Below are 25,259 nucleotides of genomic sequence, written 5' to 3'. Positions count from 1 at the left end.
TCCTCAAATGTTTTTTTCTCTTATCACTCAGGTTTTTGGATGTACTTGCAGCCAGGAAGGATCCTGCAGGTCTTTCTGGAGAAGTGCTCATCAATGGAGCCCTACAGCCGCCTAATTTCAAATGTCTTTCCGGTTATGTTGTCCAGGTACAATGCATGCATGATATGAGCACTATATATGAGACTAAAATGTGTGCTTAGAGTATGCCATCTTAAAAGCCTTTTTATGCTTAAATGCTTATAAAGGATAGGATGGTATATTGGGATTCAGAATAGAGTTACATTATATACAACGTTTGTGTGTATGTGTTAAGGATGACATTGTGATGGGCACTCTAACGGTGAGAGAGAACCTCCGTTTCTCGGCTGCGCTGCGTTTGTCCTCCCAAGTCAGTCCAAGGGAGAAGGAGGCAAGAGTCAACCACCTCATCTCAGAGCTGGGCCTCAACAAAGTCGCAGATGCAAAGGTGAAATAGCATTTCTTGTCCAGGCTAAACTAGATATGTTATTTAAATGAGGAATACTGTGACGTGTTCGTTCCCGGAAGAAGTCTCAAGACTACAATTGAGGCATTTCAGGGAGTTTAGAAACAGTGTTTACTGATATAGAGAACAACTCCCTCTGGAGTGACTTTGTGCTTTGTAACTTTGCAGACCTTTTTCATGCTCAAATAGCAACATTACACACTAAAGAAAGTTGAAAATATAAAAAAGCATAATAGTTCCTCCTTAAATGTTTCTATGATGTTACAAAATATTTTAAAAGTAATTTTAATTTTTTAACTCATATTTCATGTAGTCTCTACAAAAGATATGGACCATAAATGTGCACGTATGTCTGTATAGGTGGGCACGCAGCTTATTCGCGGTATCTCCGGTGGGGAGAGGAAGAGGACCAGCATTGGGATGGAGCTAATCATAGACCCCTCTGTGCTCTTTTTAGACGAGCCCACCACCGGTTTGGATGCTAGTACAGCTCATTCTGTGCTTCTGCTGCTGAAGAGGTCCGTATATTCAAAACATCCATCCATTGTCATCTCATAGTCTTTACTTAAATCAGAAGGGGATGTAAAATAAAAAGTAATTAATGAAAAGAGTTCTTTGGCTGAGCTTATGTGCTTTCAGTGCCCATTTTTGTCATCACACACACTACCGTTCAAAAGTTTGGGGTCAGTAGGTTTTTGAAAGAAGTTTCTTATGCTCACTAAAGCTGCATTTATTTGATCAAAAATACAGTAAAAAAGTAGAATATTATTACAATTTAAAATAACTGTTTTCTGTTTGAATATATCTTAAAATGTAACTTATTCCTGTGATGTTAAAGCTGAATTTTCTGCATCATTACTCCAGTCTTCAGAGTCCACATGATCCTTCAGAAATCATTCTAATATGCTGATTTGCTTATTATTATCAATGTTGAAAACAGTTGTGCTGCTTAATATTTTTTGTGGAAACTGTGAAACATTTTACTCATGTGTAGGAAGTTCAAAATAACATTTTAAATAAAAATCTTTTGTAAGATTGTCTTTGCTGTGACTTTTGATCAATTTAAAGTATCAATTTCTTTAAAAACCCTAAACTTTTGAGTAGTAGTGCAGATATGATTTTTTTTTTTTAGTGGTGATGTTTCACTGTCTCAACACTGTGTCTGTTTGTTTTCAGAATGGCCGGTCAGGGACGCACCATCATCATGTCCATTCATCAGCCGCGGTACTCCATCTACCGGCTCTTCAACAGCCTCACCCTGCTGGCCAACGGCAAACAAGTCTATCACGGACCAGCTCAAGACGCTCTAGACTACTTTGCCAACACTGGTAGCATAATTTACTGATATACGAAACCTAAAAAGTTTTGAATATGCAACTAGAGTTGAAAGATCTGAACTGTGAGGTGTCACTTTCTTCACTTTCTTTTAAAATGTGAATATTAAAGTATTGCAGGAGTACAATACTTTAAATACTAACATCTTTACTGAAATGAATGAAACTTAAAGTGTTTGTTTTTTCTAATATATCTTAGGATATGCTTGCGAATCTCATAATAACCCAGCTGATTTCTTCTTGGACGTCATTAATGGCAGCGCCGCAGCTGTTAACATGACAAAGATTCAGAATAATGGAGGTACTTGGTTATATTTCTACTTAAATTGAGGCGCATGAGTCAGATTCACTTGTTGAGTGATTTCCTGATCAGATATAAAATGTAAAACATGCTAAAAAAGGCCAGTATTTTCTTGCTTTTCTTTCTAGTTAATAGGGATTTGCACTTGGCTATAAATAATAAGAGATGCTTTGTATTAGCGGTGCATTGTAAATTGTGATTTGTGTCTGCTGACATCACTTAAATGAACTTTGTGTAAAATCATTGACAGATTTTGAGTTTGAAGTGGCTGCCGTCAGCCAGCAGTGTATTGAGGATCAGCTGGTGGACAAGTACAATAACTGCAGTTATGCACGGGTCATCAAAGCCGAGCTGGAGCGCATCATCCGAACCAAAGACAACAATATCAGAGCCAAATGTCACACCATCACCTACAACAGCTCTTTCTTCCACCAGCTCCACTGGGTGTTATGGAGAACCTTCTGGAATCTAATGCTGAACCCACAGACTTCAGTAGCACAGGTACCACTGTGATCTTATGGATTCTTACATGTAAATCTGTCTGTCTGTCTGTCTGTCTATTGCTGTTTTCTAAACTATATACATTATTTATTATGTATAATAATTATATTAAATGCATCACCCCAAAACTTAAAAATAAAATAAGAAATTCTATAAACACAAAATAATAATTATAAATAGAAATGTAAATAATTTAGTAAAATAAATTTGAATTTTTTTTAATATATATTAAAATATATAAAATAATAAAATAGGTATTAATTAGTAAGTATATATATATATATATATATATATATATATATATATATATATATATATATATATATATATATATATATATATAATTATTATTGTTGTTGTTATTTAAATAAATCAAACCAAAATCAAAAAAAGTATCTTTATTTATAATTATATTACATGTATCACACCAAAACAGAATAAAATAAGGAATAAATAAAAATAATAATTTTCTATAAATAAAAAAATAATTCTAATGTAATATATATATATATATATATATATATATATATATATATATATATATACATTTTACATTATAATTATTATTTATTTATATATAAAGTCTTTTATTAGGTCAATTAAGAGATTTAGTGTTTTCCTCCCAATTTAAAATATTTATGGTAGTATTTATTGTTATGCTTTTATATTGCACTGCTTTTAGTACAATTATAATTATGCCTCACAGTAATTATTTTTATTACTGTATTACAGTAAAGAGAATCTAAAAAAGTATTGCAATTGAAAATGATGGTAATTACAAAAATTGAAATCTGTGAATGCATGAGAATTTAATTATATATATAAAAAAAATAATGTCACAATGCGAAATCGTCTTAATTGTCCTAAAATAAGCTTTATTTTTTATGCAAAACATCTATGTAACCTGGGCATGTTTTCATGAGATCCAGGCATTGAGCTTAGTTTATATGGATGGATTACACTAAACAAAGATTTGTTGCCCCAACAGTGTAGATTCATCCTGCTCCAGATTTTCCTCAAAAGAGACTTTATGGAGGCTTTAGATGCTCATTAACCACCAAATGCCATCAGAGGAGTCCTTGGTTTAGTCATTATTAACAGCTGATTGCTCCTAGAGGCTTTCGGCTAATTTCTTGAGGTCAGAGCTAAGCGGATTTGGTGACTGTTGTGACCCTGGTCTCCTCGTAGATCTGAAGTGATATCATTTCTCGCCATGCAGTGTGGATAAATGTTTCACAAGCATAAGAGAATAGTGTCTACCCGACCATCACCTGACTGGAGTTAAGTTGAGCGTTGGCGCCTCAACATAAGGGGTGAAGGGTGGTTTCTTTTCCAGCTGTGCTGTATTTGCTTAGCCTTTTACCCTGGGAACGACCTTCACACCACACACAGTCATAAGCTGTCAAGAGATTATTGTCACATTCACTCGCTCTCACTCTTTCTGCCTGTTGCCTTTATCGAGTAAATTATGCTAAGACGTTCTGAGTGGTGTTTAGCACGTTGCCTTGCGGTCGCTATGTTCTGGGTGCATTGTTGCTAAATGGTTACTAGGATGTTTTGGGTGGTTGCTAGGTGGTTCAAGTCAAAAGCCAACAAGCTGAATTTCATTTGCCGCTACTTATTTCCTTTACTTCATTTGTTTGCATATTTCTCCAACTGCATTTAAAATAATATCTTAATGAAAGCATGTTAATGTGTCAGTTGGCCGTCACGACGCTCATGGCTGCTATTGTTGGTGCCATCTTCTATGGAGTCAAAGATGACCAGAGTGGCATACAAAACAGGTGAGTTACCTCTTCTCCTGTGGGGGGCATTAAAGGTGCAGTAAGTGATTTCTGAGAAACACTGTTGATATCTGAAATCAACCCAAACAAACACGCCCCTCCCTTCATTGCTCCACCCCCAAAATGCACAAACACGCAATGCAACAGTGGATGAATCTTTATCATAGCTGAAGTGAAACAACATAATGCTTCACAAAAAATAAAGAGCGAAGATGATGAAACAACGACAAGGAAGAACAAAATAATTAACATACAGTACGCAAGAGTATAAACCAGCAAGAGTTCGTTGTTACCCCCTACTGCTGATTTTTCAGAAATCGCTTACTGCATCTTTAAGTAACTTTATTTTAATGCCTTTCTTGAAGTATTGTGCATGTATATAAAGTACACAAATCCTGCACTTGGAGTAAAATGTGTGGTGATATGCTTTAGAAATGAATGAGAAAATTCCTCAAAATGAAATACTCTGTAAAGAGCAAATACTTGTACTTGCATACAATACTTAGACTAGAGTGAAAAAAAAAAAAAAAATAGTGAAATTTCTTTTTTTTTTTTTTTTTGCAAGGTTTTGCACAGTTTTTTAAAGTAAATTTAACAGCTGTGAAACTAAGTAAAATCTACACTTTTAGTAAATTAATCAGCAGTTATGAGTAAATTAGTGCTGTTTGTATACACACGTGCATTTACAAACTTTTATGTTAGATACGATTAATCACATTTAATCAATTTGACAGCACTAGAGTAAATCTAACTTGATTATTCAACATATAATTAATTAGAAGTAATGCATACACAATTTGTTAATGTAAAACTAATTAAAATTAATGAGTGTGATTTGATCATTTTATGAAAATTTTATTAAAAGCTGTGAATAAATCTACTAATTTACAGTGGCTATACAAAGTTTAGCCTTATTAAAATGACAGGGTTTTGAGATGTTAAAAAAAAAAAATAAATAAAAAAAATTCCAAGAAAATGTCAGCTCTTTTTCCACCTTTAATGTGATATTGAAACCAATAAATTTCACATAAACAAATAGAAACTTATGATGTGAAGTTAGTTATATGCAAATTACGCTGTGGTTTTGAGTCAGACAAATTTCTAACATTAAAAACCTCTGGTCAATCAAAATGAGTCAAAAAATTGACAATTTCCTGCAATTTGACAAAAAAGTAATTAGTTAAAATAAATGAATCATAAAATAAAATATAAATTTATTTAGAAAGAAAGAAAAAAGGCATGCAGCTGTCCACTGAGTGAAATACATGTGCTCACTTGATTTTGTTTTTATTGGTTCCATCTAAATGTCATGATTTTCTTTTCAGGTTTGGTGTTTTGTTCTTCATCACAACGAATCAGTGTTTCAGCACACTCTCCGCTGCCGAGCTCTTCATCACGGAGCGCAAACTGTTCATGTATGTACTTCAACACATGTTTGCCATTTAGAAAGGTTCTAGAAATATTTTCTTTTCTAGTACTGAGTATCAAATTATTGTGCACTGTATATTTGCAAGCTGATAACCACACATACATAATGAGTAACTGAAAAGTAGTGCTTGTGGAGTGATATTATTTCTGTTTTTGAGCACATCCCTAAGGCCTCTAAATTCTGTGTAAAGATGCAGTACTGCAAAACTCTACTGAAATATGGCTCATATTATACTTGTAATTCATTTATTTTATTATAATTAATATAATTAAAAAAAATGAAAAATATATAATTAAAAATTAATATATATATATATATAAGATTTCATTCATAATTTCATGTTTCTATATTATTAATTTTATTATTTATAATTAACATGTGGTATATATGCAGGCTCAGATGCATCTTCTGTGCCTCCTCTGCACCATAAAGTAGCATGTTATTTTTCTCATTTTGCAGTCATGAGTACACAAGTGGATACTACAGAGTGTCTGTCTACTTCCTGTCCAAGATCCTGTCTGACATCATCACTCAGCGCACAATCCCTACCATACTCTTCACCTGTGTTATTTACTTCATGATTGGTAAACATTGTACATGATTAAACCTTAAAGAGACCGCAAATGATGGCTTACTTAAATTGCGACATCCATGTTTTAACCCACAGTATCATGTGCCTACAAAAAGGAAAACTCATATAATGTATGTTTGCAGTGTTTTAAAACGTCTTTGTTTTGCAGGGCTAAAACCCACAGCGGCAGCGTTCTTCATCTTCATGCTGACAGTGATTCTGGTGGCTTGTACGGCCGCAGCCATGGCCATGGCCATCTCAGCTGACCAGTCAGTGGTGGCAGTGGCCAACATCTTCATGACCATCAGCTTCATCTTCATGATGGCAAGTACATAACGCAGAACAAATCTTTTTACTGCAGAGGAGGCCTGATCTTTTTACTTGAATTAAATGTGTGTCCAGATCTTCTCTGGTCTGCTGGTTAACCTGAAGAGCATCATGGACTGGCTGTCCTGGTTGAAGTATCTCAGCATCCCTCGCTATGGGCTTGAGGTATGAACTTTCACTTCCTACATCTGAGCAACCAAGGCTTTCTGTTGAGATGCTATTTTTATGATGGTTGGTCTAATCATTTGAACAGGCATTGGAGATAAATGAGTTTGTGGGGCTGAATTTTTGTGGAAATGTCTCTGCTGTGATGAGCGGCTCAGCCACAGACATCCTCATGTATGTATAAATATATATGTTGATATGTGGATATATGTGGTATGTGGACTGATAGTCTCCACATAAGCTTGGTTTTACAAGTGTAGAATTGTGTATATTGTGCCAGTTTATCTTATATAAAACAATATTGTTAAATGCAAGTAGACATTTAGACACAATTAGACATTTATAATGTTACAAAAGATTTCTATTTCAAATAAATGTTGTTCTTCTGAACTTTCTATTCATAAAAAGAATCCTGGGGAAAAAAGTATCACAGTTTCTACAAAAATATTAAAGGTGCAGTATGTAGGATTTCTGTCCGCTAGAGGTCGCTAGAGGCCTATTCAAAACAAAGGCGTAGCTTGATGACGCCAAGTTTGAGCGCGGAATCTTGGGACATGTGGTCTTCACCTCAACGGATGGTGCAAAAGAATAGGGATAGGACTCGGGATAAAATCATGTTCATGGATGCGATTATTAACGTTATTGTAGTGTGGCAGAGCAGGACCGAGTGTTGTGGGAGCTGAACGAGGCCGCTGGAGCGATTGCACAACACACGCCTCACGAGCAGCGGAACTTTTATTATGCCGCAGTCGCCGGCGCTGCTTCCGCTTTTTCGGTCATGAGTATGAGGTAACGCAGCTCTGTTTATCATATTAGATACATTTGAGTGTGTTGAAAATTATGTTGTAACGTTACTCTGCGCGTTCGCTCGGTGGCTGCTGTGAGACACTTGTTGCACACTGCAGTAAGATAGATCGATTTTAGAATATCATTAAATACTGGATGGCTTGTGTTGATAAATGGCATGCAATTCATTTTAAAACATATTGTATGATGGAGAAAATTCTGTATTACTGTTACTAAAAATAAAGCTGCATCTGATTATGCTATGTTAGCTACTTGACAAAATAGTGTTTTTCTCTGAGGTATGGTAAAGCATGGTACTCGCAAAAAATCAAGAAAATTAGATTTAAACAATAGGACTAAACGTGTTGAGCTATATAACAACAATTAGTTTTCTGTCTATAAATATATCAAAACAGTTGTTCCCTTGTCTATTAAAACGTGTAATATATTAAAGCGTCTTTGGTATTTCCATGGTTTCTACAAACTAAAACCGGAAACCGAGGCAGACCGAGGGTTAACGCGGGTATGACGCAATTGACAGGCGACTCCTCACACGTCCCGGAGACTTTGTTAAAATTGCAGTTTTCTCACGATTTACAAATAGTTGCAAACATTTGGGATATTTTAAGTACTCAAGTGAACAAAATATGTAACACTGGCCTAGTGGTTTTTGGATAGTTTACTGTAAAATTCTTACATATTGCACCTTTAAGTGCACAACCATTGTCATCATTGATAATAATCAGAAATGTTTCTTGAGCAGTAAATCATAATATTAGAATGATTTGTGAAGGATCATGTGACACTGAAGACTGGAGTAATGATGCTGAAAATACAGCTTTGATCACAGGAATAAATTACATTTTAAAATATATTCAAATAGAAAACAGTTATAATATTTCACAATATTACTGTTTTTATTGTATTTTTGGTCAAATAAAGAGACTTCTTTCAAAAACATTTTTAAAAAAAAATTGTAGTGTGTATAGGCTATGTGTATCTGATTTTTTTCGTAATGTTATACTACATATTCCGTACATTATATTTCACAGGTGCACAGGAGAACAGCATCTGACGTTCCAAGGAATCGATTACTCATCCTGGGGTTTATGGCAGAACCACGTAGCACTTACAGTCATGACTTTGATCTTTCTCATCATCGCTTATATCAAGCTCAGATTCATTCATACTTTCTCATAAATGTTCTGATTTGTGTTAAATGTTAGCTTTATGAATCACCACACAGATTAGCACACACAATTCTGGTATCATATAATATCATTTTATCCTTCTTTACAGTAAAGATGAAGGTAGATGTGATTCTTTCAATACTGATTTCATGCCAAGTTCAAGACTGTAAAGGTCATCAGGGTTTTATAGTCAACATGTGATCAAAACTGGCCCTATTTACTTTCCAAATACACATGACTGGTCTTACTATGAACAATTATAATATACATTATTTTTCCAGTCTGATCAACGTGTCACTGTGTTTTCTTTCTTTCTTACTTTTGGAACAAACATATCACATTAAGGGCCGTTCACACCAAGAACGATAACTGTATTAGCATCCACACCAATGCTTGATATCATTCTGTTTATTATAAGCATGCACTTCAGTTTTGTCACCTGCCACTTTAAATGCTCAAGCTCTTTAAAGGATTAGTTCACTTTAGAGTTAAAATTTCCTGATAATTTACTCACCCCCAAGATGTTTGTCTTTCTTTCTTCAGTCGAAAAGAAATTAAGGTTTTTGAGAAAAACAATCCAGGATTTTTCTCCATATAGTGGACTTCACCAGGGCACAACGGGTTGAAGGTCCAAACTGCAGTTTCAGTGCAGCTTCAAAGGACCCTACATGACCCCAGATGAGGAATAAGGGTCTTGTCTAGCGAAACGATCGGTCATTTTCAAAAAAAAAAAAAAAATTATATACTTTTTAACCACAAATGCTCATCTTGCACTGCTCTGCGACGCGCCACGCATTACGTAATTACGTTGGAAAGGTCACGTGTGATGTAGGCGGAAGTACCGCGGTAGGGCGAAAAAATCATTTTCATCTCCAACTTCAAAATCGTCCGACATCGTTTTTTTTGTAAAGGCCGTTTGACTTCTTTGCACATTTGCTTTGTACACACTTTCTCGGTACTTCTTCCTACGTCACACGTGACCTTTCCAACGTGTTTACGTAATACGTGGCGCATCACAGAGCTAGTGCAAGACGAGCATTTGTGGTTAAAAAGTATATAATTTTTGCAATTTGGACCTTCAGCCTGTTGGTAGCTGTAAGTCCACTATATGGAGAAAAACCTTCATTTCTTTTCGACTGAAGAAAGAAAGACATAAACATCTTGGATGACATGGGGGTGAGTAAATTATCAGGACATTTTAATTCTGAAGTGAACTAATCCTTTAAATCAGGATGGATTCTGATTGGCTGTGAATGTTTTTAATCGTTCATCAGCTGAAAAAAACATGATTCCAACGATATTGTTTCTCCCTGCCGTTATCGTTATAGCTGTGGTGTAGAGCTGCACGATTAATCGTAAAAAGATCGCGATCTCGATTCAAGCACCCACGCGATCCTACTTTATTAATGGCAACGCGTCTTTTAAACCTTTGACAAAATCATACTGAAACATTCAAATCTGTGTTCGTGCAGCCAGAGCGAGAGCAGTTTTGAACCACACATTAGTTATTTCTGTGTTACAAATATTCAAATTATCACATAAGTACTGAGATATAAGTTTTAACTTGGTACATAAACACTAATGTCTACGATAGCGACCAAAACAGAGCAAACTACGTTTTGAAACGAACTTGGCACGTCAAATAACGGTTGTATCAATTACATCTTATTCCACTAGGTGGCGACAAGTGACTGTTTGTCATTGAATCATTCATTCAAAAGATTCGTTCAAAAACACTGATTCATCCAGTAATGAAACAAGTATTTATTAATGAGTCATTGAATTCATTCAAAACCATTTTTTAAATAATTCATTCAAACATTTTCCAGCAATTAGAGTCAGCAATTTATATTTTGTCAGAACCTTTAGTAAATTGTAGTAATTGTAGATGTTATTTTGTTTGGTTGTATATTCAGAATCATGGGAGAATCGTGATCTCTATTAGAAACCAAAAAATCATGATTCTCATTTTATCCAGAATCGTGCAGCTCTACTGTGGAGTGAACTCTGCTATTCTTCTGTATTTAAGGTGATTTTTTAGAGCCATATCATCAGTTATTGTCATTGGTGTGAACGGGCCTTTAGAGAAGTAAAATTGGCTGTGAATGTTTCATGTTGACTTGTTAGTATAATACTATCTATAAGTATATCTTAACATTGTAGTTAAAATTAGCATAGGTATAGTATATAATCTTTTATGAAGCTTTATTAAGTTTATTGAAATGATTCACTGTAATCAACTTAAATGTAAATATTTTGTCATCTCCCTTTCATTGTTTTTCCCCCACAAATGTAAGTGTATTACACAAATTACAAGTCAGTTGATGTGGCGTACATTTCCTTTGTAACATTGGGGTTCAAATTATTCATTATTCAAACAGGACCAGGGGTTGTGCACAGGCCTGGTACGGCTCGCTCCTTCATAATCCATGTAAATGGTCTTAAAGTGGTCTAATCCACACCCCACAGGCAGCAGACATCAGTGAGATTACTGAAGCGCAGTGTTTGCTGCACTAAAACCACAGACGAAAGCTAACAAGGTTGATAACTACACAATATCCCTTTATTGTACAGTCGCTCTGTTCGAGGGCATTATGACTGGGATCAAGCTACACGTGTTTTGTGACCAAATAATGAGCACATGATGAGTTTCAATGGATTTTATTTCTAACGACTGTCGTATTAAACTGTAAATAATGTATAAACAGTACCATAAAGAGTTACAGAGGTCATTGCACAAATTGAAAAATGTAAAAAAAAAAAAAAAAAAAAAAAGAAAGAAAATATATTTGTTTTAAGCTTTTTGACATTTTTCTTAGGCTTAAAGGAGAAGTGTGTAATTACTGCTTCTCTAGCGGCACCAAACGGTGAATTGTTTGAGCGGCCCAACATAACAAATTTGGCTGTATTTTTACATAACCTGTTTGAAAACAGCTAGTTGTGCAGAAACTATTTACTTTACCTTTAGGGAACCATGAAAAGCTTTGTAAATCCTACCTTAAGACAAATACACATGGGTTTCCCATGAAATAAGATGCACTCCAAATTGAAGTTTGTTTCAAATTACAAAAAGTATCAAAATTATTTAAGTATCATAATTATTAAAAATGATTAACAGAACATGCCACACTTGTATTAACTCAAGACAAACTAGAAAATATGCAAAGCAAATCATAAACTTGAGTGGAAATTGCACCAAAGTTGATATATAAAGCAATGTGTGACCACCTTTATTGTTTGGAAAATGTGAATGTTTACTTTTCATATCAGAGATGCTTTATATGGTACATTTTTGTGTTTAAGAATAGCTGTTTGATTATATACAGAATGATATTGGTCATTATTTCCTTCATTATTACATTCATCATTGAAAGCTTTCCAACTGGCTTCTTCATTACAGTTGAAACTGGACTTAAATACTGTAGGTTAGTGAAAGCTTAATGCATAACGAAGTATATACTGCATTTCTTTGCAAGCGGTGCATTCAACCATAGTAGGATACAGTACAAAAAATGTTGACATACAATATACTTTTCTGAGCCATTTCTATAATGACTTATAAGTGTTTTTAGAGACTGTATCAAGTTCCCCTTAAGTTTAACATGACCCAATACAACTATTTGTCTTAATTTTGAATAGTGTATCTATTGTATTATGAATGTTTTATCATTTGATACTTGCTACTTTTTTGTATGTTGTTTCTAATGTTCTGAAAATGGTTTAAGAAACTTTTTGGGATGAATATTTACTGATGAAATAATTGCAAATAGTATAATTATAGCTAGGATTGCCTGTTAGAAAATACGGGAAAGCAAAATGCACCTCAAATTTCAAAAACCTGATTAATAAATGTTAATATGAGTAAACTAAAGCTAAGCTGCCACTGACTGACCTTAAAATCTAATTTGCTTTATTAGATTATCCACAAAAATTTCTTTTCAATAAGTAATAGTGAAACTGTGTTTTAGAACTTCAAATTTATCTTCAATTTTTGCATTATAAAGCACTGTAAAGCCCCAAATTTACTTTAATATAAAGACTATTTAACGTATGTGGCTTTAAAACTTTTTAAGTAGATTTTGCCCAGTGCACTGCACCAGACGTGGCACTGGAGAATAAATTGTGGCACAATGAAATTCATGAAATGGAGGAATGTTTTTACAACCAAAACCCTTCAAACGTGGGCGGCAGCACTGGCCGCACCATCCGGGCCTTCATTGGACAGCGAGGAGGGTGAGCGGGAACTGCGTGGGCGGAGCTGAGCAGATGGGATGATGGGAGTGCCCTGACGGTGGCTCACCTGTGACATTGTGTCATCAGACTCCCAGCGCTCCAGCTCTTCTCTCACCAGCCGGTCCATGTGCTCTCGGTGCAGCTCTGGATCTCGGCCCATTCTTTCGTCCTGAAAGAACAAGATTTAATAATTTGAAATAATTCACAGTTAACATTAAAAATGACAAAGGCTGCCTCTCAAAACCTACTGTCTTAAAGGGAAAGAACACCTAAAAATGACAGTTATCCCACGATTTTCTCTTTCGCCATAAATCGATGCTTAAGGCCATCTGCTGGAAGCTAGTTATTATAGTTTATAAAGTTTTAAATATGGATATATATATATATATATTTTTTTTTATTTATTTTTTTTTTACAAAAACCCATCGCTTCGCTTCAGAAGGCCTTTATTAACCCCTGGAGCCATATGGATTAGTTTTATGATGGATGGATGCACTTTTTTGGGTTTCAAAATCTCACACCCCATTCACTACCATTATAAAGCTTGAAACAGCCAGGATATTTTATAATATAACTCTGACTGTGTTTGTCTGAAAGAAGAAAGTCATATACACTTAGGATGGCTTGAGGGTGAGTAAATCATGGGATAATTTTCATTTTTAGGAGTTGTAAGCAGGCTCTTGATGCAAAAGTTTCCAGCAACAAATAATTTGTCTAAAAGCGAAAGTGCTGCCCAACATCACACATACATATTTTATATAATGTATTGAGTATTTCTATTTAGTACTAAATGATGTTAAAAAGTATAGGAAATAGTTATTTTTTTAATCATTAATTATTATTTTTTTAAAAGTAAATAGTAATTTAATTATTAAAGTTTGGAATAATTAAGATTTTTTAATGCATTTATTTGATCAAAAATACAGTAAAAACTGTAATGTTGTGAAATATAATTAAAATTTAAAATAAAAATTTACTTTTTTCTGTTTAAATATATTTTAAAATTTAATTTATTCCTGTGATGGTAGAGCTGAATTTTCTGAATTCCAGTCTTTTTTTATTTAAAAAAAAAAAAAAAAAAATACTTTTATTCAACAGAGATGTATTAAATGGATCAAAAGTGACAGTAAAGATATTTATAATATTACAGAAGATTTATATTTCAAAAACATGCTGTTCATTTTACTTTCTATTCATTAAATAATCCTGAAAATCATGATTTCCACAAAAAATAAGCAGCAAAAATTGTTTTCAACACTGAGAATAATAAGAACCATTATTAATAACTGAGCAACAACAATAACTGATAATAATTGAGCAGAAAATCAGCATATTAGATTCATTTCTGAAGGATCATGTTATCTTAAATTAATAATATTTCATAATAATATTTCACACTGTTCTCACTGTTTTTTGCACTGTAATTATTTTTTATTATATGTAATTATACTTTTGACCAGTAGTGTATTTTATATATATATATATATATATATATTCATAAATATAAAATATAAAAAATGTACTGTTTATTTAATATATGCGTTTTGTATTTGTGTGTGATTTTCACTAGGTTTTCAGACACAGCAAAAATCACTGGTACATTTTATCACAATGTTATCGCAATTGTAAAGTTGTCATAATGCTAATGTGCAAAAGTTTTAGAAAGGTTTTAAAAAGGGTTAAACATTTTTATCATCACCTCAATGACTCCATCCAGGATCCGTCCAAGCACATCTCTCCTCTTCATCTTGGCTCTCTCCATGGCCTCTAACTTCACGATAACGGCGTCAATCTTTGACACAATGCTGCCGATCGAGTGCTCCATGCGGTCCACCCGACGCACAAGCCTGATGAGCCACATCAAGCAAAAAATACTTTTTCATTTGAGATCAAACATTCGATATATTGTGGAAACATAATACCAGTGACAGGGGATGTTTACACTTGGAACTCCTCGTATGACACGCCTCCTGAGCTGCTGCCACGGCGACGGGAGCTGTGTCCACTGTCCTCGTCGTCGTCCTCCTCGGAGTCGTCCTGGCTACGAGAGAAGCTCCGCCCACTCACTGGCCTGGGCAGTGAACTGTGCTCCAGATCCAAGTCCTCCTGGCGAGTGTTCAAGAGATACTAAACATCTGCTCCAGTGTCATGTAATGATTTGATTCTTTATTTAAATATTTTAATAGTGTTCTTGAATGTTTTTGAGCATTTCTGTAACTCAAACAGTAGAGCATGGCACTAGCAACACCAAGGTCATGGGTTTGATTCCCAGGGAATGCATGAACTAATAAGATGAATGCAATGTATGTGACTAACAAATGCATACATGTAAAAGTTTAAAGCATTAGTTTTTCACTCACTCTCTCTTTCTCCAGGTCATCTCTCATCTGCTGGTGCTCGTGTTCGGTCAGTTCCTGATCTCCGTCAAGGTCATACTTGGCAAAAATGGCTTCAATCTCAGCATCTGAATGGCCCTTTCTGTGTACAAGCACACAAAAAACAAATTGCATTGACGGTTGCGTCTATCTTGCAAGGGGTTTCACTTATATCATTTAGTGGAGATAAACGTTTCTCACCCTCTGAGGTCTTGCCGGAGCTCATCAAAGCTGAGTTTGCCACCAGCCTGGTGTAAGCTGTCTGGGATGTCATTGATGGAGGTCTTCTTCAGCTTGAGTTTTACCATCGCCCTGTTATAGCCCTTCTTGATAAGGTCTGTAATCTCCATCTCTGACCTCTGCTGGGCCATGTCAGCTTTCACCTCCGAGTAAGTGTCATTGATGATGGCCAAGAACATATTCTGAACAAAGCAAAATGATCAGTAAAACATAAGCATTCCTTTTTTATATATTTTTATTTTATTTATTTTCTTTTAAGTTATATTATGTTTTTTTTTTTTGTTGCCTTTATTTTAATAGGACAGTAGGGGACAGGAAATCTTCCTGTAGCTCAACCAGTAGAACACGGCGCTTGCAATGTCAAGGTCATGGGATTGATTTCCAGGGAAAGCAAGTGCTAATAAAATGTAAAGGCCTCGATTTACTTTAAGCGAAATGGTAGAATGAACTGGTGTGATATCATTTCAAACAAAATCAGGCCAAAATGAAGTTGGTCTGGAGTCTGGATAAAGTAAAATATTTAAATAAACTTGATGTGACTTGAATGGAGTCCCAAATTCAGAGCTCTTCAAACATCCACATCGCTATGATCAGATGCTTTCTTAACAGCTGTTTTCTCATTTTTGTTGTATGTTTATTGTGTTATTGATAGGAAAACGCTCAGCACATATTTACATATTCATCTAAACGTCGCTCTCAGCAGCGTGGACAGTTTGCTAACAGTATACCGCCGCAAAGATATTTCCAACTTCTTTTTACCCATAAATAAAGAACGAAAAAGAACCTCACTGTGAGTATATCGAGGCCTCAAACCTTCAATCATGGGAGAGGAAAGAGGGGAATTAGACCGGGAAAGGACCTCAAGATGAGACTCGGACTTGGGTTGTCACAAGTGCAGTCACACTGTATGTCGGAGCACTTGCCCACACGGCTATGACACAACTTTATTTATCTTCTATTGTTATTATTTTTATTTAAAGGGATAGTTCACCCAAAAATGAAAATTCTGTCATCATTTACTCACCCTCATGTCGTTCCAGACCCATAAGACTTTCGTTTATCTTCGGAACACAATTGAAGATCATCTTGATGAAATCTGAGCGATTTTACAATCTCTTTATGAACTTTTTGAAGTGTTTCAGTTGCAAAGGCTGTCTATGGAGGGACAGAAATCTCTCAGATTTCATCAAAAAGATCTTCAATTTGTGTTCCCAAGATGAATGAAAGTCTTACAGGTTTGGAACAACATGAGGGTGAGTAATTAATGACAGAATTTTTATTTTTGGGTGAACTAAACCTTTAAATTACTTGAATCCTAATTTATTTTAAGGTATATTTCATGTCATTTATGTCATGTTCCTCGTGTTGTGTTTACCAGCAAAATCATGAAGATGAAGAACACAAAGGTGGTGAAGTAAATGGGGCCCAACACACTGTCAGCCTCCTCAATTTCCGAGAAGTCAAAATCACCCAGAATGATCCGGAACTGCGTGAAACTGTGAGCAACAGAAACCACCAAGATTAACAATATTCATAGTGTATCACAATTTTTTTTTTTTTTAAAGTGTCTTAAAACTAAATAAATACATTTATTATTAAATTATTATTAGTTTTGAAATAAAAAGCAGAAAAGTGCCTCATATGTTACATAAAAACTCTTTGTCAATTTTATGTCATGCATATTTAAAGTAGCGAAAGAAAGATCTTTTCTTCTGTATTGTGATATGCATCCAATTGTAATGGATTATCAAAAAAAAAGTGGGTTGGGAACTTGGTTCTATGCATCACTTGTTGATTGGATGTTAAGATGTGGGCGTGGCACTCAAAAATAAAGGCAAATGAACGTGAGCTTGCAGGGGCGGGGTTTAAGCGGACTAAATGATTGGAGAAGTCCTGAATACATCACCAGAAAGAGAGACATCTGGCGTTTTTACCGAAAGATGATATTTTGATTAAAACTTAACAAGGATAAATTGTTCACAATAAGATCTATAACATGCATTTAGAAAATAGAGTGAATTTTCATTTCATGCTGACTTCAAAATTTTAAGACTTTGAAATTTTTCTAAATAGCTGGCGACTATTTTTTGTCATGTTTTTGTGAATTATTGCATATTATTGTTTATATAATAAGAGTATATTCTTGGTTATTTAGATACGTCCAAAACTCACATGCAGGCCTGAAAGGTGCTGAAGTCGTTGACTTGAGTTCCAAAAACTAAATATGCCAGCTGCGCGTAGGCCAGGAACACGATGAAAAACATGATAGCGAAGCCCATCAGGTCCTTGGCGCAGCGTGACATGGTGGTGGACAGCTGATTCATGGTCTTGTTAAAATTAATAAACTTGAAAAGCTGTGGGAGAATCAAGATGGTTGTATTTTGAGGAAACAACAACAAAAAAAATCATTTTGGCATGTCAAATGTTAAGATGACAACTCACCTTCACCCATGAGAGGAAGACAATGACAGCAGCCAGGTTGTTGAAGTGAACCTGAAGACGAGCGAGCGGCTCAAAGTTGGGGTATGTGCTGTGGTTCTCCAGCAGGAAGTGAAGTCTGTGACTGACCGCTGATGTTCTGCAGATGTTCATAATGATGGCTGGAACACTGAGCTGAAGAAGATGAACCAAAGTGTCATACTCAAAAGCACAAAATACACTGTCTAGGGTGAACTATACATATGCAGCGTCTAAAATACGTGGCCTACTGTAACAATGAGAACATCCAAGCAGTTCCACAGGCTCTTGAAGTAACGCAAACGATGCAGGCGGATCTCTAGAACTTCTTCCACCAGGTAATACAGCACAAAGAGGCAGAAGGCCACTTCACACATGGCCACAAAGTAGTCCCAGCTGGACACGTACCGGATAAGTCGTACCGTCTGGAACTGCCAGGAGGTCACAGCGCCCCCTGTGGCTGGAAACTCTACTAGTAATCTACAGCAAAACAGCAAGTGACAGATCTTTGAGGTAAGGTGGTATATTGAAGTAGAGCAAGGATGCTAAAGCTATGCTATATTTTATTATACATCATACATCACATAACGTAAAAAGAAAATAGAAATCGTGGCCATGAATTAAGAATTTGTTCCCATGCTGTACTAATTCGTAGTTAAATCATGGCCAGAATTCAACTAAATTAAATTGAGTGAGAAAAGTAATTCAACGTGGCTACAATTGAACAAAAACAAGGGAACCAATTAATAAGTCGTATGGACGAATTCAAGTCATTTAAATTTTATATGTTTGAAAAAAAGACAGAAGACCAATCACAGTTCAGTATGCAAATTACACCTTCTAATCTCAAAAAAAGTCATTGGATGATTTTCATTTATTTAAATAGTCATTTAAATATAAATTTTATTATATTAATTTTAATATATTTTAAACTTAAGTAAATGCAAGCAAGGAGACCAACTACAATTCAGTATGCAAATTACACCATCACGAATGCTTAACTATTAATCTAGAGCTTTCATTAATTTCTTTTTAAAAAGTACGAGTATAAACAGTTAACAAAAAACGTGATAGTATAAATGGAGCATGTATGTTAAGGGTTTGGGCAGAATAAATTGCAAAAATGTATTTTTTTGTAATTTGAGGTTTAGAATAAAATGAGTATTCATCCCATGCACTGACAACACAGCTTCAGTCCATTACCTGACAATACAAAACAGGTTAACGTTGCCATTGTAGATGGAGAAGTCCAGGAACACTGCTCTAGTGCCACGGTCCAACCAGAGGTTGTTTTTTAACTCTTGCAGCTGATTGGCCGTCTTCTCTCGAGTGCGTGAAAGGTCCTGGTAGTAACCTCCACCACCATAAGTCGACACCTGACCCCAGTAGCTGCTCTCACCCAGACTGCTCTCCTCTGAGTACCTCCACCTGACAGATAAACAATATTATAAACCTGTTCAAGACCACTATGTTCAAAAAATATTCAAAATAAGCTATCCGTGTATTTTTACATACGCTGTGCCATTCTTCGGTCCGAATGGTGCCTTGTCCTCATTGGCAGGAGAATAGACGTTGTAGCAGTCGTAAACCTCATCCCGCAGGTCCTCGTGGACAGAACAGGACTCATTGTGCACTTTGAGTTGCCGGAGACGTGGGACGCCCAACAGGAGGTTCTCGTAGTAGATCAGACTCTGGTTTTCTGGGAGGCTCTTGTTGTTGTACCAAAACTCCCAGTACATGCCATTAAGAAAGGGGCCTTCTGTGAACTACAGATAATGATTTCATTAAGGTCTGTGATGAAGTTGGAACTAATCTGCATTTTCGTACTGTAAAAGTGCATTAAAGTCAGTGGAATAATAATTACTTTCCAGAAGTCCTCCATGGTAGAAAGAGACTTGAAGGTTGTTGGTTCTCCACTTGTCAGCGGTGTGTCCACGAAAAGTTGGGACATGACTTTGGTGTAGTAGTACATGTTGGTGCTCACCATTCCGTAGGTTACTAAAATAAATTTAAAGACATATCGATAATTTGTTTAATATGAAGCCCCTAAACTGGGTGGGAAAAAATATGAGATGGGAGGAAAAATAAGTCAATGCTTTTGCACTCTCGCAAAATGTTTGTGTTCCCCTGAGAAACTTTGCGCTCTCTCGCAAAATGTTTGTTCTCGTGAGAAACTTTGCGTTTAGGAAACTTTTGTGTTCTTTGCGAGCGAACACAAAGTTTCTTGGGGGAATGCAAAATATTTACGAGTGAATGCAAAAGAATTGACAAATAATTTTTTCATCCCATCACATTTTTTCTTCACCATGTACCTTTAGGGGCTCCGTAGTTTTAAAGATTAAGTTTAAAGGTGAAGTATGTAAGATTTATGTTAAAATACATTCTCTTAGCCCAGTGTATTGTTCATTGACTACAATTAGTATGCCATTCATGGGATACTAATAGTAGCTCAGATCCGTCAATCACTTTCCAGCTCAACCTATAGCGAGAGTTTGGGGCGTGGCTACTGTAGCAGGCTGAGCCAGCAGGTGTTTAGCCATGACTGACGACATGGGAAAAGAAAATCAGCTTCAGTTACAGATGTGCAAGCCAAAATTCACTACATTTAGACCTTCAAAGATTAAACAGGTCATGAACACGTCAAAGCGAATGGGGCATTGTGATACAACGCGCTACAATCTACAATGAACATTATCACGTTCGCATTTGCTCTAGAAAGAGTGTTAGCCTAGCTGTTGAAACATGCCTTCAAGGGTTAGTTCACCCAAAAATGAAAATTCTGTCATTAATTACTCACCCTCATGTCGTTCGAAGCTATAAGAATCTTTTGTTTCGAATCAGTGGTTCGGAACGTGTATCAAACTGCCAAAGTCACATGAACCACTGAAATTTTAAAACACTTATGACATAACGAAGCCTCATTTACCGCAATCACGTGACTTTGGCAGTTTGAGATCATTTGATAAACGCTCTGAACCACTGATTCGAAACAAAAGATTCGTAAAGCTTCGAAGCTTCATGAAGCAGTGTTTTGAAATCGCCCATCACTAAATATTGTTGAATAAAGTTGTTATTTTGTTTTTTTGGTACACAAAAAGTATTCTCTTCGCTTCATAACATTAAGGTTGAACCACTGTAGTCACATGAACTGTTTTAAATACGTCTTTAGTAGCTTTCTGGACATTTGAAAGTGTTAATTATCTTGCTGTCAATGGAGGCCTCACTGAGCCATCGGATTTTATCAAAAATATCTTAATTTGTGTTCCGAAGATGAACGAAGGTCCTACGGGTGTGGAACGACATGAGATTGAGTAATTAATGACAGAATTTTCATTTTTGGGTGAACTAACCCTTTCACAAGCACCTGTAAGAGCTGTATTTGTGATGTTTGAGTTGAGGGAGGCACAACGCGCCAAAGAGGCATTTGCAAGGTTGTTTGAAAATATGCTTTATTTTTGTAATTCCGGAAAGTGCCATTAGTGTCGCAGAAACTACATACTTCACCTTTAACTCCTAAATTTCAGTTTGCTCTCTTTATAAAATGTAGAGCACTTTCACCATGGATGCATTTCCTGCAGCATTTCCTTATGTTCCTGTAGCTCAAACTGTAAAGCATGCAGTGGTGTAGTCTACGTGATACGCAGGTATACGCCGTATACCCACTAGGAATGTTCAAGGATTTCCGTATACCCACTTAAAAAAGCGCGAGGATACGTAACCATCCAATAAATCACAAAATATGATTTGTGGTTTGTTGCTTTTGACATGAAACAAAGTCTCATATTTCTCAAAGTCTTAAGTTTCATATTTTGCCCATTTTACTTAGGAATAAAAAAAAACATAAATACCGTTTTGGCGCTCTTTAATATGATCATGAAAGATCACAGTAGCAGTTCAAGAGAAACGGCAGCCTGACGAGCACGTGAACTGATCCTCTCCTCCGCTTTAAGTTACCAGTTACAGCGCGAAATAAACATGAATGAACATCTCAAGGTATGATAAAAGATACACTACAACTTAACGAAATCCATATCATGTCTCGTATAATCGCTTAATCAGTGTTTCAAAACATATTCAGTGACAATAAACTCGTTAGTCAGCTAGAAAAATGAACTCTAGAGAGGAGCATTTAGCTAAATATATACACCATATTACATATTAACTATAATTTTTAATGTTCTTCAATAGCCTATATTATGCATGTTTGAATAAATCCGTCAAGTTGACAGCCACCATTTAAATGTTTATATTTCAAAAAACGAATTGGAGTAGAAATAAATTTAAAGTTAGTAGGCCTATTATAACTTTATTATTATAAAAATTTCCTTAAGTGTAATTTAAGTTTGTATACAAATCAGTTCATTTTAACCTTCAATAACCAACTGATTCCCATGTATATTTTACAGCATTAGTTGAGATTTTTTTTCTTGAGAAAATTTGCCATGTACTGTACCTGATATACAGTATATCCAAAATAACTGATATTGACTCGAATTGCAAGTTAGTGAATTGAAATGCATAGCTATGATGACAGACTGGCAGGAATTGGTGCAAAACAGAAAACAAAGTCCAAACAGGGTGACATTGTGACATACTGATAAGCTTCATCTTTCCATTATTGTCACACTCTAAAAAATGCTGGGTTAAAGTTGGGTTGAAAATGGACAAACCCAGCAGTTGGGTTAAATGTTTGCCCAACCTGCTGGGTAGTTTTATTTAACCCAACTATTGTTTAAAAATGACTATATGGCTGGCTTAAAATGAACCCAAAATAGGTTGGAATTTGAAAATCAGACACATAGCTAATTATAGAGGCAACAATAATAATCAAAATGTGAACATTTATTAATAAATGAATTAATAAATGTTTATTGTTTAACTATTATATTTAATATTAATAAATGTTAATTTCCAACATATTTTGGGTTCATTTTAAGCAAGCATTACAGCAATTTCTACACAATAGTTGGGTTAAATAAAACTACCCAGCAGGTTGGGCAAACATTTAACCCAACCGCTGGGTTTGTCCATTTTCAACCCAACTTGGGTTGTTTTTAACCAAACATTTTTTAGAGAGTAATAATAGTTGCAACTTGCACTCTTAAATGTGCATTGAAACTTGCCAGCTGATAAAATATGCTCCAGGGACCATATTCATATAACATCTCAGGCTATCTTAAGTGGCTGAGTTAGATGGTGATTGACACTAAACAGTAGAAAATCAGTCCAGAGTATCTTCAGCTGTAAATGCCATTGGCTGGTAAAGTCTTTTGTTGATTATAATAAATTGACATGTTGATAAAACACACATAAGCAGTCTTTCAGAATGCTCTCAATTACATGTAGCCTAGATCAGATGCATACTACGTGTATTAGTGAGTGTGGCGGTGCTTATGGGGTGTCGCTCTGGGACAGGTAAGTATGAGGCTAGGAGGGAAAAATCGCAGTATACTCACTACAAAAAATGATACTAGTTAAGGGCATGGGTTCAATTCCCAATGAATGCATGAACTGCTAAAATGTAAACCATATATATGCAATGTAAGTTGTTTTGGATAAAAGCATCTGATAAATGCATAAATGTAAATGCATTTGAGCTGACTATAAATAGTCAAAAAGAGAATTGATGCTGTGGTCGTTTTGAGGACTTTAAAGCACCGGTTTTTCCAGACTACCAGAGCTGGAGCAGACCAGGGAAACTGACAATTTGAGAAATATTTTTTCCATTATGACATCTCATTCTCTGTGCTGAATGGCAATATATTTTGTACCATTCAAAATAAATAAGTGTTTGCATTTTGTTTCTTTTATGCTCTATTAAACATCTTCATCTTAAACATCTTCATCTGAGAAATATTTCCCAGGCCTGTTACTCTAGCATGTAAGGAAAGGCAATGTAAAAGCATTAAAAACATTGATGTAACATGGTATGTATTAACATATTCAAGCATGAAACTGTCCAGTATTCAACCTACATATGCAGAGGGTGACCAGAAAGAGGATGTAGGTGATCATTTCTCGTAGTACGGTTTTCAGGTACATCTCTCTGTTACTGTTGCTCTCACCCAAAAGACGAGTATCCCACAGCACTGAAATAGAGAATGAAATTAAGAAGTATCAATTTTCCATGTTATTAGTAGTTTTATCATATTTCCAGTATAGTGAAACATAGTACATAACTATTTAAGAAAGTCCAAGCAAAAGTTTCACCTCTCATTTTCTCCAGTATCCTCTTCCCACAGCTGCGGTGTTCTTGTGCTGGTGGAGTTGGATACAATCCTCTGTTGATCCGCGCACTGATGCCAGAGAAGCTCCCGGGTCCGCTGCTGCTGCTGCTGGACGCCGTGGACACAGACCTCCGCCCCGGGCTCGCCGGAGGCCAGTCCGCTTCCATCATCCCCTCCTCCGGTTCGAAGCCTGGGTTATCCCGGCTCCATGCCTGTCTGGAGCTGGAGGTAGGTGGAGAAGGGGTCTCATCGGGCACTCCGAGGCCCACTTCTTCATGATGCATTTTTTCCATCTCGATCCCTTCATCATAACGCGGAGATGTTGCGGGGGCAGCTGCTGCAGATGCCGCCTGGGTCTGCGGTACTTGAGGACGGACGCGACTGGAGCTCATTTTGTCATTTACAGTAACTGAATATAAACAAACGTCTTCATTTCAGTCGCTCTTTAACGCTGGATGATTGCGAAGTTGGTTATGAAACGCGCAATGTGATGCCACGAACTGAAATCTCGAATTCCATCAAGTCAAAGTTGTTGAATAGTTATTGTTTCAGCTTTTTAAAAACTCTAAATTCACTAATACGATGTTATGCAACAGAAATACGTAAGAAAATTCGACTGAAAAACTTCATACAACAACAAAAACGCCGAAAGGTTTGGTTTTTTTGTCTGAAAGAACAGACGCTTTGAAAAATAAGAATAGTTTATACTTGCATGTTTCAGTCTAAAATTATTTTGAGTGGCTTCAGTCCAGCTTTTGTAAGAGTGGGGAAAAGCAGTTTTCCAGTCCACACTCAGCCATCTTTGTTCCCAGTTGTTCCAGACTAGAGGAATCCAGTTACACACTGACATCAACC

General features: G+C 35.8%; 2 protein-coding genes across 3 annotated transcripts in view; one reads left to right on the top strand and one right to left on the bottom strand.

Annotated features, from left to right (window-relative positions):
- The window catches only part of abcg2d (ATP-binding cassette, sub-family G (WHITE), member 2d), a 15,155-nt gene extending 3,499 nt beyond the window's left edge, over positions 1 to 11,656 (top strand). Inside the window, exons 4-16 of the mRNA XM_051885878.1 lie at positions 32 to 146; positions 314 to 466; positions 845 to 1,002; positions 1,661 to 1,812; positions 2,018 to 2,119; positions 2,370 to 2,620; positions 4,322 to 4,404; positions 5,730 to 5,819; positions 6,293 to 6,417; positions 6,574 to 6,728; positions 6,807 to 6,896; positions 6,985 to 7,070; positions 8,735 to 11,656. Coding sequence (XP_051741838.1) covers positions 32 to 146; positions 314 to 466; positions 845 to 1,002; positions 1,661 to 1,812; positions 2,018 to 2,119; positions 2,370 to 2,620; positions 4,322 to 4,404; positions 5,730 to 5,819; positions 6,293 to 6,417; positions 6,574 to 6,728; positions 6,807 to 6,896; positions 6,985 to 7,070; positions 8,735 to 8,882 — 1,708 coding nt within the window. The 3' untranslated portion in view covers positions 8,883 to 11,656. The remainder of the gene's footprint in view (positions 1 to 31; positions 147 to 313; positions 467 to 844; positions 1,003 to 1,660; positions 1,813 to 2,017; positions 2,120 to 2,369; positions 2,621 to 4,321; positions 4,405 to 5,729; positions 5,820 to 6,292; positions 6,418 to 6,573; positions 6,729 to 6,806; positions 6,897 to 6,984; positions 7,071 to 8,734) is intronic.
- On the bottom strand, positions 11,518 to 25,259 carry pkd2 (polycystic kidney disease 2). Of its 2 annotated transcripts, none has more exons than XM_051885409.1 (14): positions 24,388 to 25,259; positions 24,153 to 24,266; positions 20,042 to 20,175; positions 19,693 to 19,943; positions 19,381 to 19,605; positions 18,429 to 18,657; positions 18,163 to 18,333; positions 17,893 to 18,074; positions 17,096 to 17,216; positions 15,682 to 15,902; positions 15,466 to 15,583; positions 15,048 to 15,208; positions 14,805 to 14,952; positions 11,518 to 13,274 (listed from the first exon to the last, which is right to left on the bottom strand). In XM_051885409.1, exons 1-14 carry the CDS (start codon positions 24,794 to 24,796, stop codon positions 13,047 to 13,049), a joined length of 2,712 nt encoding a protein of 903 aa, XP_051741369.1. In that variant the 5' UTR covers positions 24,797 to 25,259; the 3' UTR covers positions 11,518 to 13,046. The 2 variants fall into 2 exon arrangements, with proteins under 2 accessions (XP_051741369.1, XP_051740772.1); XM_051884812.1 differs by having other exon boundaries at positions 15,048 to 15,211; positions 24,388 to 25,258.

Source organism: Ctenopharyngodon idella, chromosome 1, assembly GCF_019924925.1.
Source record: "Ctenopharyngodon idella isolate HZGC_01 chromosome 1, HZGC01, whole genome shotgun sequence".
In the NCBI taxonomy this organism is placed as follows: Eukaryota; Metazoa; Chordata; class Actinopteri; order Cypriniformes; family Xenocyprididae; genus Ctenopharyngodon; species Ctenopharyngodon idella.
The sequence above is the reverse complement of the archived record's forward strand: the minus strand, read 5'-3'. Positions and strand labels throughout refer to the sequence as shown.